Source organism: Stigmatopora argus, chromosome 14, assembly GCF_051989625.1.
Source record: "Stigmatopora argus isolate UIUO_Sarg chromosome 14, RoL_Sarg_1.0, whole genome shotgun sequence".
NCBI classification, from domain to species: Eukaryota; Metazoa; Chordata; class Actinopteri; order Syngnathiformes; family Syngnathidae; genus Stigmatopora; species Stigmatopora argus.
The window spans coordinates 5,116,026-5,129,238 of NC_135400.1; the positions used below are offsets into that span (position 1 = coordinate 5,116,026).

The 13,213-nt window shown below is 37.6% G+C and overlaps 1 protein-coding gene across 4 annotated transcripts in view; it reads left to right on the forward strand.

Annotated features, from left to right (window-relative positions):
• prkcbb (protein kinase C, beta b) overlaps positions 1-13,213 on the forward strand; it is a 107,209-nt gene that overhangs the window by 54,874 nt on the left and 39,122 nt on the right. For all 4 annotated transcript variants that reach the window (XM_077618360.1, XM_077618359.1, XM_077618361.1 and 1 more), the window contains 2 exons: positions 1,300-1,396; positions 6,544-6,684. In XM_077618360.1, the coding sequence (XP_077474486.1) occupies positions 1,300-1,396; positions 6,544-6,684 (238 nt within the window). The remainder of the gene's footprint in view (positions 1-1,299; positions 1,397-6,543; positions 6,685-13,213) is intronic.

The window sequence follows — 13,213 nt, forward strand, 5'->3', positions numbered from 1 at the left end:
TTCCAATTCCCACACTGCATTAAAAATTGACCCAAAACAGGCAAGTCATGACTTGTTTTTACAAACTAAATGCGATCCAACTCAATAACCTTTGGTGGATTTAAATAAAGTTTCCAATAGTCAATCACAGTAAAATGTTTTTGTTAACTCTTCTAGCTCATTGTAGTGATGTTCGATTTGCCTAAATCTATCGCCAAAACAATATAAAGCATTCTACTGACAATTTACAGGTCTATTGTCATAACTATCTTTACCATAAATAGACTAAAAGACCTGCAATATACGTTTTGAACAAACAGATGCCACTCAGTTTGTACCGACTGCATTTTGGGATTCTATATTCCATAGTAATACCACCAATGGGCTTCAATATATACCTATCACGACTCAATAGACAATTGGCTCCCCTTTACGATAGGTTTGCATGCAAGAAAATGAAAATTAGCAACAGAAAAAATCTACAGAAAACAGACCACACAATTGATTCCAAAATTATTCATCATTAATATATTATTAATGCTAATTTAATATGAATCAGTCTTAAAAGTCTAAACCTCAAATGACAAGTTTTAGTAGATAGTTTTTTTTACATTTGAATAAAAAAATATATAGTACTGCTTCTGTTTACACTGGCGGTTGCAGATACTACTTGATGCATTTAAAATGTGTGGCAATTCACTTTAATGTCAATTCAAAAATGAGTGGTAAAAAAAGCAGTCATATTTGTTGTATAATATTTCACCAAATAATTATAAAGGTATTATATCGTAGCCAATTGATAGTGATATTAAATGATCCTTATCGTGATAGATTTTTCTCCATATCACACAGCCCTAGGTCATTGTAGGGACTTTCTGACACCTAAGTTATACTAAAAAGAACAAAAAGACTGACTTTCTATCTGCAGATGAAAGTGAAAAGTGTAAATAATTCAAGGAATCTATTAAAATTACATTACAACAGCTAAGGTCATTGCATTGAAAGCCTCTATAGTGTAATTGACTTTGAATTTAGACGTTATGCGGCAATTTCTATGAGTCAAATGTGGCATTAGTAATGGACTAAACGTGAAATTCTCTTCTATCGATTATATGAGATGAGAAACGTCTTGACACCTCTGTCAGGCTTTCCAAGATTACCATGAACGAGAGGGAATTGCTAAATAATGAGCCGATCATTCTCTCACACTTTAAATTGGCGTACTAACTGTCGGCAGCCTCGGCTAATGGCGGCACTTATTGTCCAAATTATATAAACTAATTGGGAATTGATTTAAGTGGAAATATGCTCTGTCCTCAGGTTTAAGATGCTCTCCCAGGAAGAAGGCGAGTACTTCAATGTTCCCGTTCCGCCGGAGGGGGAGGAGGGCAATGAGGAGCTACGGCAGAAATTTGAGGTGTGTGTGTTTACTATAGCTCTGTGTGTGTGTGTTACACTCTCTAGGAGAGCTGTTAGCAGTTGGCAGGCATGCACTTACCATCCAGTCTGGCACACTGCAGGGGTGTGTTTGTGTGTGTGTATCAATGTGTGTGTACGTGCGAGTGTGATCACAAGGCTCTCTTATCAACACATTTGGCACAAAACTACTGTTGCTTCGTCTTCCTGCTCACAACCTTGCTGACACTGACTGATAAACGTCATGTCGTTGCTGTGAAGTGTGTTCATCGCACAGTAAAAGGATCATGCCAGACTGCAGTCTGCCCAGTCTTTGAATGCCTGCACGAGATCGATGCTTCCTTGGGAACAGCAAAGACATAAAATGCAGTTCCAACTGTTCCAGCCTCAGGCCCGCTGCACACTGAGTTTTGTGGTTGAACCCCCCCAAAAAATACCGTCTGGAGCTTACACCCATACAGCTGACAATTAACCCTTACTTGCTCCTGGGTAAAAATGTATTGGGAAAAGGATTGTGAAAATATATCAACATGGTCAAATAATGTGATACCTTGTAGCCCAATAGGTTCTCAATATGTTCCTGACCAGAATCGATAAATTGTTTAAAAAAAAGATTTCATTATCTGATAAAGTAACCAACAGGTTTTGACCAAAATTTTCCACTACACCAATATTTTGGATTGGATTGGATAACTTTATTCATCCCATATTCGGGAAATCTCATTGTGCCAGTAGCAAGAAAAGGCAGAGTTATAAGTTAGACAGTACAACAAAGCAAAGCACAAAGTACAAAGCAAATCAAAGTAAATGGGATCATTAAGAATCAAATCTTTAAGACAGTAAAGCAGCAAAAACACGAAACAAGCAAGAGTGGACGGAGCTACCGCCACCGGCTGCCACTTGAACGGCGCCATTTTGGTTGCGGTAGCAAAAACGGATACAGACTCAAAAGACGTAAAGTTGGACAAAAACTGGAACCACACACAGGAAGTCTTCCAGGAAGTTTGCCCCCTGAATACTTTCAATGTTACCTCAATGGCTGCCCCTAACAGCAGTAGATGTCCAATTCATTTTGACTGGGGGGGGCGAATGAATCTATGGTTTCTAATTAGTTAAACAGAGTTCCATTAATGGGTTAAGAAGACTGCCTACTGTGACCTAATTTTTGTTTTTATACATTATTTGTATAATGTAGTGTGTGTAGACCCCAAGGCTATACAAACTGTGTCCTGTATTAGAATTTCCCTTGCCATTTTGCATTAGCCAAACAAGCGATGGCAAATCCAACATCTAAAATGAAATTATTTATGCTCCTCGCCATTCCATATTTGGGGATTCTTTCACGCATACACACGCAAATACACTCACCAACTCATACACAGACATGCACACATTCCCTTAATTATTATTTCAGAATAATCCAGCATGCAAGCTTGGCTAATAACTTTATCTGACTGATATATCACTGAATCAGCTCATTGCATGCCACACACTCGAGTGGTCCACAGTGTGCATTGCATCACAGAAATGATCATAATTGATGCATGTGGAATTTCATTTCATATTTGGATGCAATTAATTCTGGTGGAACACCCAGATACCACCATCAATATTGAATAGGGAAACCCTAAATATATATATATATATATATATATATATATATATGATATAGTGTATGTATATATATGTATGTATGTATGTGTGTATATATATACACACATATATATGTATGTATGTATATATATACATATATATGTATATATATAAATATATATATGTATATTTACATACATATATATGTGTATATATATACATACATACATACATACATACATATATACATATATATATGTATTTATATATATACACGTATATATACATATATATATAAATATATATATATATATATATACTATATCATATATCACATCTCATGTCATGTCATATCACATGTCATATCACATGTCTTATCACATGTCATATCACATCATCTCATGTCATGTCATATCACATGTATTATCACATGTCATATTACATGTCATATCTCATGTCTTATCACATGTCATATCACATGTCTTATCACATCATATATCAAATGTCATATCACATCATATATCACATGTCATATTACATCATATCACATATCATATAATATATTTAATCATATCATATCATATCCTCCTGACTACCAGTAGTTAAAATTCTGTCCTCTGTAGAGGACATTTGTAAACCTAAATATCTCCCACCCAGTGCTTCAAATTGGATTAATTTGTGCTCTGTAGAGGACATTCAGAGCTTTCCAATGATACCAAATTTGTTTTGCAGTATTCTATTTACTTCACATAGATTGGATAATTTCAAAATACATGTGATTGGACAACATTTTTTTCCTGAAAGTTAGGAGGATATATCATATCAATACATTTCTGGTGTATTCTAAGTCTGTTCGATTATGGATCAGACAGTGTTTGCTATGTGATGTGGAAAATATCAATTAGAGGCCATTTTAGTATTTTGCATTTCATTTTTTTTCTTCATGAGAGTTCTGCAAAATCACAACTTTGTATTGTTTGGACATTCTGTCTACTCAATGTATTTCTATTTCTCACTAATTCTCCTTATGTTCCCTGTCCTCATTATGCTTTCCCTCTCACTCTTTTGCTTATCACTTTCGTCCTATTTCACCTCCTGTGCGTTTCTGTCTCTTTATCTGTTTTTCTTTCACTCCTTTTCCTAAAGATCATGGTCACACTTTGATAAACACAGAGAAAAGTGGATGGTTGCAGTTTGCTATTATCCTATCATTTTTCAATTTGCATGCTCATTTTTGAACTAATATGAGTAAAGCGCTGTAACTTATCTTGGTCATTTCTTTATGTACACTCATCAACAACTGACTGAGATTTAATGCAAGAGCTGTTATTAGTCTATAATAATAGTGATAGGAACATTTTTAAATAATGTCATTGAGCATAGCTTGTTTTCATTCTCAATATATTTCCTAGAGAAAATTTGATGGTTAGTGTTTTGCATTAATGGATGTAATTAAATAGATAAACTTGGGTTTCAAGTCCAAAGTCACTTTCATTTAGTCTCACTATAAATGACAGTAAAGCATCCAAAGCTATTTCAGACACTACATTTTTTTATGATATTATTTTGATTTATCTTGCTGTAATGTTGTTTGTTATGTGAGAAGACTGTTTTTTATTTGAATGCTTCTTATGATAGTGTCATAAGGCAGTCACAATGAATTGGCACCTGTCAGGAATACAAAAGAATGCTTGTGACAGATGTGATTAAGTGTCTTTCAAGAACTTATGTCACTTTTGATGCAACATTGGCATTGTAGTTATGCTTTGGAACTGTTAACGTTACGATACTTAATGATATCTGTCATAAACATTCACTTATGTTAATGACAGCTGCCATGTCGTCATAGTTATGACACTTCAATGACGTTGTCATAAGAAGCATTCAAAACAGTGTTACCAAAGTCTTTTTTTTAATAGAATCAATTTCTAACATATTTTTCTGATGCTTGATAATGTGTTAGGGTGTGATACCTACCGTATCCATGCATGTACATCTGTGTATGTATGTATATATGTGCTTATATATGTATATGTATAGGTGTATGTACACGTATGTGTATATGTATGTGTGTATATATATACACACACATATATATATATATATATATATATATATATATATATATATATATATATATATATATATATATACTTCAGCAACACGCTTATTTATTTATATATTTATTCATTTATTTATTTATTAACTCACGTATTACCTATCTATTTATGTCTAAAATGCCTTTCCTATTTCTGCATCCTCACCCTCTTGCTACTCTGACAACAAAATTTCCCGAATATGGGACGAATAAAGTTATCCAATCAATCCAAAACTGATTAAACCTTTACTCCATTAAATACCCTAGAAGTATCTGTAAGAACAAGCAGACATCACTTTTTGAGGTGCAGCACAAAAATGACTTAAAACTGTCCAGCCTAGAAGAAGTGAAAAAATCGGTATGGATCAGCAATTTAGGTTAAGATAGAGGGTGTTGTACTCATCCAGCACCTTTATTTTTTGAGTGTGTAGGCATCTTTTGTTCGAGTCTAGTATCTTTGTTAAAACAGAAGAGTGGCCATACAAACTAAAATGGGATTCATATCTTTTCTAAGTTGGAAGATCTCGCGATTGATTGTGACAAGGTCAAGGCAGAGTCCATTCAAGGACAGCGACAGTTAGAACATTTAATCTAATAATGGATAGAGTAGATAATGATTCAAGTCCAATATATGGAGATTGAGGATGGAGCACTGTATAATGAATAAGAATTGTTGAGACAGATTGACCAAGTATCTCTAAGTAATGGTTGTAGAAGGCAAGAGGAAAAACAAGGGAAGCAAATGTTGTCATGAATGAACAGAAGGGCAAGACAGACATATTTATTAGTATTTTTTTATGCAGGCCCGGCATCTTAGTGGTTAGCATGTCGGCCTCACAGCTCTGGGGTCCTGGGTTGAAATCCAGGTCGGTCCACCTGTATGTAGTTGGCGTGTTCCCCCCAGGTTTTCATCGGGTACTCCGGTTTCCTCCCACATCCCAAAATCATGCATGGTAGGCTGATTGGACATTCTAAATTGCCCCTAAGTATGGGTGTGAGTCTGCATGGTTGTCCGTCTCCTTGTGCCCTGTGGCTGGCCACCGATTCAGGCTCCAGCACCCCCGCGACCCTAATGAGGATAAAGTGGTTCAGAAGATGAATGAATGATTTTTTTTCATGCACGACAGAGATTAAGTACCAGCACAACTGGAAAACTGGTTTCAAATGTTCTTTGCACTTGTCCTTTTTTATTAAGAGGCAAAAAGTTTTTAAAAGTCTATCTTTTATCCTGTATTTTAATAACATTACCAGAGTTAATTACATCTTTCCTCCAAACAGAAGTTTTTCCATCCTCCAGTAAATATTGTCAAAGAGCTGTTATAAGCTGTTATAACTACTACGCCATCCAAATAATATTTTGATGAGTTATGCTTACCCTCTTACTTACTGGACTCTCTTTAAATGTCGCGACGTTGTTCCAAAACATGCTCATACATTTTTCTGTCATACTTTTTCAGAGGGCTAAAATTGGTCCAAGCAAGAATACCGAAGGCAAATCTGCCAATGCTGCTCGCTTTGATTCCAATGGCAACCAAGATCGCATGAAACTGTCTGACTTCAACTTCCTCATGGTACTGGGAAAGGGCAGCTTTGGAAAGGTGAGATTTAAGGGAAATTTCAACTCATCACTTACTGTTGGTAAATTGAAACTTAAAAATTAAAATAGAGTCAGCGTTCTTTGAATTTTCAATACTGTCCGTATTGGTCAAAGTAGTTGTAGAAAAGCTGTGTAGAAAAGTGACAAAGTGTGACAAAAGAAAATTTGAATATTATTTGTAGAGAGCATAGCTTTACAAAGCATTCTGAAAATAACTGAGGCATTGTCTGAAAAATTGTAAATCAATTCAACTGTGTCACAAAATGTTTGTCAATAGGGTCTATGTGGCAACAAAGTATAAAAATACATTAGAGAGAAGAAAGTGAGCTATAGGTGAACAGAAGATCTAAGATAGAAATCCAAAGATCAAGATATGAAGCTCAGGTAAGCAAAATGAATGAAGGGAAAGAGACAAAGATGATGTGGCAAGCGCTGAGCGATGAAAGGGGAGAGACAGATGGGCGCTTGTGTGACGTGAATGAATTTAAAGAGGGAGTGTATAAAAACAGACTGAATGAATCGACATAGTGAGCAAGCACAGGGACGTTTTGGATAGGTGGCATGATGTAAGTGAATGAGAAAAGAAATAAGTAAAAGAGAGAGAGGGAGAGAGAGAGAGAAAGAGATAGAGAGAGACAGACAGAGAGAGAGACAGAGAGAGAGAGAAACAGAGAGGGAGAGAGACAGAGAGGGAGAGAGAGAGAGAGAGAGAGAGAGAGAGAGAGACAGAGACAGAGAGAGAGAGAGAGACACACACACACAGAGAGAGAGAGAGAGAGAGAGAGAGAGAGAGCAAGAGAGAGCAAGAGAGAGTGGGAGAGAGAGAGAGAGAGAGAGAGAGAGAGAGAGACAGAGAAAGAGAGAGAGAGAAGTTGCGAGAACGATGAGTAGAGCAGCAGAGAGAAAGTGACAGACAAGCAATGAGAGTGGGACAATCGAGTGCGTTTTAGACCTTGAATGCCTGTTTCCATGGCAACAGGCACCACCATGTCGTGTCGGTGCTGAAAGCCGAGTCAAGGGTCTAGAATTGCTTTGAAGCCAAACATGCATCGAGGAGTAACACTTGCTTGGATTCCACTCTTGTGTATAGTGAGGAAACGTATCCAATTATTATAGTTGAAGACGATAGATAAATGGAGATTATTCAAAAAAGAACTCTTGAGACGATCCAAAGTGTCAAGAATGCACACTTTGTATGACACCAAGAGGTCTCAGTAGAGGAACTTTAATCTTTTGTAACGTTTTAAGAGCATTTGCATCAAAATAGGAAAACTTATTTAAATCAAGGAAGAAAATAAATACAGGGTGTCCTCAAATGAGGATAGCACGTTAAATTCCAATTTGCTGATGCATGCCTGTGTGGGTTTTCTCCAGGTACTCCGGTTTCCTCCCACTTTCTAAAAACATGCATTGTAGGCTGGTTGGACACTCTAAATTGCCCCGTGTGCGATTGATTGGTCGCCGGTCTTTTGGTCGCCATCTTTTGGTCGCCGGTCTTTTGGTTGTGGTCTTTTGGTCGCGGTCTTTTGGTCGCGGTCTTTTGTTCGCCCCGACCGCGACAACGGGCAACCAAAAGACCGACGACCAAAAGACCGGCGACAAAACAAGGTAAAACAACACGGTCTACGCATCAATAAAAGCCAACAATGGCCATGAGCAGTTTCACTGAGCCGACGTGTGAGTGTATAAGAGTTTGTATGTACATGCGTTGTCCCTTTAAGAAGCTATGTCAGTCAGGGTCTTAACAAGTTCTCCAACAAAAAACAATAAAAGTCCGGGAAATTTGGAGCTTTTCTTTAGCCTAATAATTACTAGGGCATTAAGTATGACTAAAAAGTAATTCGCAGTTTGTATTTAGGGAATTTGAGCAACAATTTAAATGGTAATTATCACTTACCTTCCGGGTGACCAAAAGACCGGCGACCAAAAGATCAGCGACCAAATGACCGACGACCAATCGACCGTGTATCAAATTGCCCGTAGGTATGAGTGTGAGTATGAATGGTTTTCCGTCTCCTCGTGCCCTGCGATTGGCTGGCCACCGATTCAGGGTGTTGTCCCTGCCTCCGACCCGAAATCAGATGGGATAGGCTCCAGCATCCAGAATAAGCAGTTCAGAAAATGAATGAATATGCATGCCCAGTGTCATCACCTTCAAAACGTGATTCCTGCTTGTAACCTTTCTAATTGCGTTTTGGAGTACAGGAGAGTGTTGTCAATTGTCACAACAAGAAAGAAGAGCATTGGACGGGTTGAAAAAAATGCCGCTACTTTAAGCATCATATTTTGGAGGGGGGTTGTAATTTATTTATTTTTTTGACAAAGTGGATGGGGTTCACAGTGCGATTGGGCTGGAGGCAATTTTTCAAATCTGGCAACCAGAGAGACAGATGCCACCAAGGCTCAGTTATGCATTTTTTAGCCGTTTAGAGTGTGGAGCGTCAAGTGTTTCAGGTCCCCAAAACACCGTCTAGATCACATGTGTCAAAGTGGCGGCTCGGGGGCCAAATCTGGCCCGCCGCATCATTTTGTGTGGCCCGGGAAAGTAAATCATGAGTGCCGACTTTCTGTTTTAGGATCAAATTAAAATGAAGAGTATAGATGTATATTAAATTTCCTGTTTTTCCCCCTTTTAAATCAATAATTGTAATTTTTATCAAATTTTTTCTGTGTTTTTAGTTCAAAAAACATTTTGTAAAATCTAAAAATATATTTTAAAAAAAGCTAAAATAAACATTGTTTTAGAACTATAAAAAACTGAATATTCAGGGCTTTTAATCCAGTTCTTTTAATCCATTTATTAAAACAAATCTAAATATTATATCTAAAATTGTGAAATCAAGTTGACGTTAAAGCAGCCCGCGAACCAACCCGAGTCTGACACCCTTGATCTAGATCGAAACGATATGGACACCTGGGAACGTTTTTTTCCCCCTATTTCTTTACGTTGATACTACATTAATTCTATTATTGTTCTCAAGTAAATATCTGTCAAAACCTGTTCCCGTATTTTCCAAACAATAAGTTGTATATTTTCAAATGTTTGTGGGGCCGGTAACTAATACTAAATTGTGACTTATGTTTTTTTATTCCTTTCTTTTCTTTTCTTTTATCTCTGACCTCGTTCAGCCTGTTGTTTTTTTTTAGGCTACGGTTATCTGGGGGGAAAAAGTGTTTTGTTAACAAATTCGGTTGTTCTCCATTTTACTGTTGGTACTTTAACGAATGTTTGTTCTTGGTCTCTTATATGATATAAAAATTGCCCTCCAAAAATATGACTTATACTCCAGTGCTCTCTTTTCATTGTGTATTATTTGGCTATTTCAACTTAGTCCAAAAAAATCAGTAACTAACCAAAAAACATAATATTATGTTTATATTTCTGTATGCTTTGAGAAAGTATATTATCTGGAGTATAACTTTCCTGATTAGAACCTTAAGAAAAATGTTTTTGGCTGGGATGGAAGGGAATCGTGACATTCCCAATAAATGCATCGAACTGTTTTGAGTTACTTGCAGGATCCAATACTATACAGAACATTATTATAACAACTGTACATAACACTGCAGTAGCAACATTTAATTATTTCACGGTACAAGGTTTATAATAAAATGATGTTGTTAAGACAAGAACACTATCATTAAGTCAACCCTCGAATTTTGACAGCAGATATTATCAAACCTGACAGTTCAGACGAATGCAACACGGCGCCCTGCGTTATAACATATTGCACTTTGATGCACTGCAGTGTAGTGCAGTAGATTGTGATTTTCACTCTCTTTCTCTGGGTGCATCCACCGTGCAAGGTCAGCAGAGGGAACACTGACTGTGGCATCATTTACGATACATGACAGTTTGTGTCCCCAGGACCGCCTTTCTGTCAAATGACCCTGAACAACTTTATTGGATAAAACAGCGTCGCCGCTATAGTAACACATCTCCGTTCGGTGTGAATTTGTGATTGATACTGGAATCACATGTCCTTGGATTAAAATGCTGCATTGTGAACTAGAAGCTTTAGGCTTTTAAGGCGCCAAATGAAGTGTAGAAGTGAAGTTGTTGCGACTAGTGTTGTAACCAATATGGCACTAAAATGACATTCTAATGCAGGGGTAGGGAACCTATGGCTCGGGAGCCATATGTGGCTCTTTCCATCTGTGCATATGGCTCTCCACTAACCTGTGAGGTAAAATATGTAAATCCCTAGTGAGAGAGCCGAGTCCCGAACGCACCAATAGGAGCGTCACGTCGACACTGTGGCGTTGAGACTAGCTCTAGCACCACTTTAATCATAATTTTGTTTTTCATTACTATTTTCTGCATGCATCATCTCATTGATACTGATTAATTAGCAAAAGCATAAAAATGTTGTCAAAATAAATCAGAGACTTTTTGTGATTAAAAAGTGGTGAAATGACAGAAAAAAATGCACATTTTCATATATTTTTACTTTTAAATTCTGAGAATGGCTCTTTAGCAATAACATTAGAAAATAAGAATTGTTTATGGCTCTCTATTTCAAAAAGGTTCCCGACCCCTGTTCTAATGAATATCAAGGAGTATGTAAAATTAACGTGGCGATGCTGAAAAATATATGCTCTTCAAGAACGCACGAACGCCCTGTCAATAGGATTCACTGCGTAAATACCAGCTACACTGACAATGATAAAATATTTTACAAATTGGATGAGAGATAATATAATTAGCACTTAATTTGAATGTCAAAGCACACACTGATAGGAACGCCATCCCTACCAGCATAGTTAACCTGAGACCATTTTAGTCGGGAAAGATGGAAGGTCTTTTCATGCTTCTGCCATGAAATGAAGTTTATTTAGTTTATTTATTTAGTCTTTGTGCATGCATCAAATCATTTTCAGGCCAGATGGTGTTTTTCCTGTCTCATCATTAGAGAGTACTGCTGACACCAGATGGAAATACACGTGAACAAACTTTTTGCTTTTGTGAAAGAAGATCACCTGCGAATATTCAAAGTTAAACTAGTATCTGAACTTTTATGCTAAAGATCACATACTGCATATTCTTGAACTCTGGCCACCCTCTACACACACACACACACAAATTGCTAGTGTGTCCATCTGTGCAACACTCCCTGTAGGATCAAAACCCTATTAAACCCTCTATATTATCATACCTGAATATGTATAAGGCATAAACAGCAAATTTTCCAATTCTGTGATCTCATAGGTATCATGATGTACCAAGTAGGTGTAAAGTCATACATAGGTTACTGGAAGCAAAAAATTCTTAATACATTAGTTTTTGCTTGACTTTGCATTTTTTTTCTTTTTAAATGCTAATACACTGAGCAAACATATTAAACGGTTTAAAATTGGAAACAAAAACAATAAATCAGTTGAATTAAAACCTTCTACTGAGGTTCCAAAACTCAATTAGCCTTTTGGGTAACACACACGCCATGTTATCCATGTTAATGGAAGCTCTGCGATGTCTTTATTAATCTGTCTTTCATTGCCTTGTTGTTAAGATAAGACATGTTCATGCTTATATTGGTTTTAGACTGATAACACAAGAGAGTTTTAGAGTATAAATGCTGATAATGCAGTTTAAACTGTCCTCTTTCCGAGTTGCCGGCTCATGTAGAATGCTGTCATTCTGCTGTTAGTTTATATTTATATTATGAAGTGTAGGTGGAAGAGTGGTTAACGTGTCCGCCTCACATTTCTGAGTTTGAGGGTTAGATCCCCGGTGTGTTCCAACCTTCCTGTGTTGAGTTTGCATTTCTCATCGAGCCTTCATGGGTTTTATCCGGGTACTTTGGTTTGCTTCCATACACCAAAAACATGTCAGGTAGGCTGGTTGAAACGGTACTCGGACATTTCGTCGAAAGACGTTTGGTCCCCGGACGTTTGGTCCCCGGACGTTTGGTCGACCGGACGTTTGGTCGACCGGACGTTTGGTCGACCGGACGTTTGGTCGACCGGACGTTTGGTCGACCGGACGTTTGGTAGAACGGACGTTTGGTCGACCGGACGTTTGGTAGAACGGACGTTTGGTCGCCGGGTTGTTATTTTTGAAACCAGCTCTCAAAATTATAATCATGAGAGAGAGAGAGAGAGTGAGTTTAATATCTAAATATCTAATATCAAAATATCAACTGTAAACTCTGTCATAATTTGACAGCGAGCGAACCCGGCGACCAAACGTCCGTTCTACCAAACGTCTCTTCTACCAAATGTCCGTTCTACCAAACGTCCGTTCTACCAAACGTCCGGTCGACCAAACGTCCGGTTGACCAAACGTCCGGTCGACCCAACGTCCGGGGACGAAACATCCGGGGACCAAACGTCTTTTGACGAAATGTCCGGTCATGGTTGAAACTTACACCAAGGCATGAGTGTGAGCATCAATGGTTGTCCCTCTCCTTGTGGCATGTGACTGGCTGGCAACCAATTCAGGGTGTCCCCCGCCTGCTGCCCATAGTTGGCTGTGATAGGCTCCACCACCCGCCAAGACTCTTGTAAGGATAAGCAACATGGAAAATTAT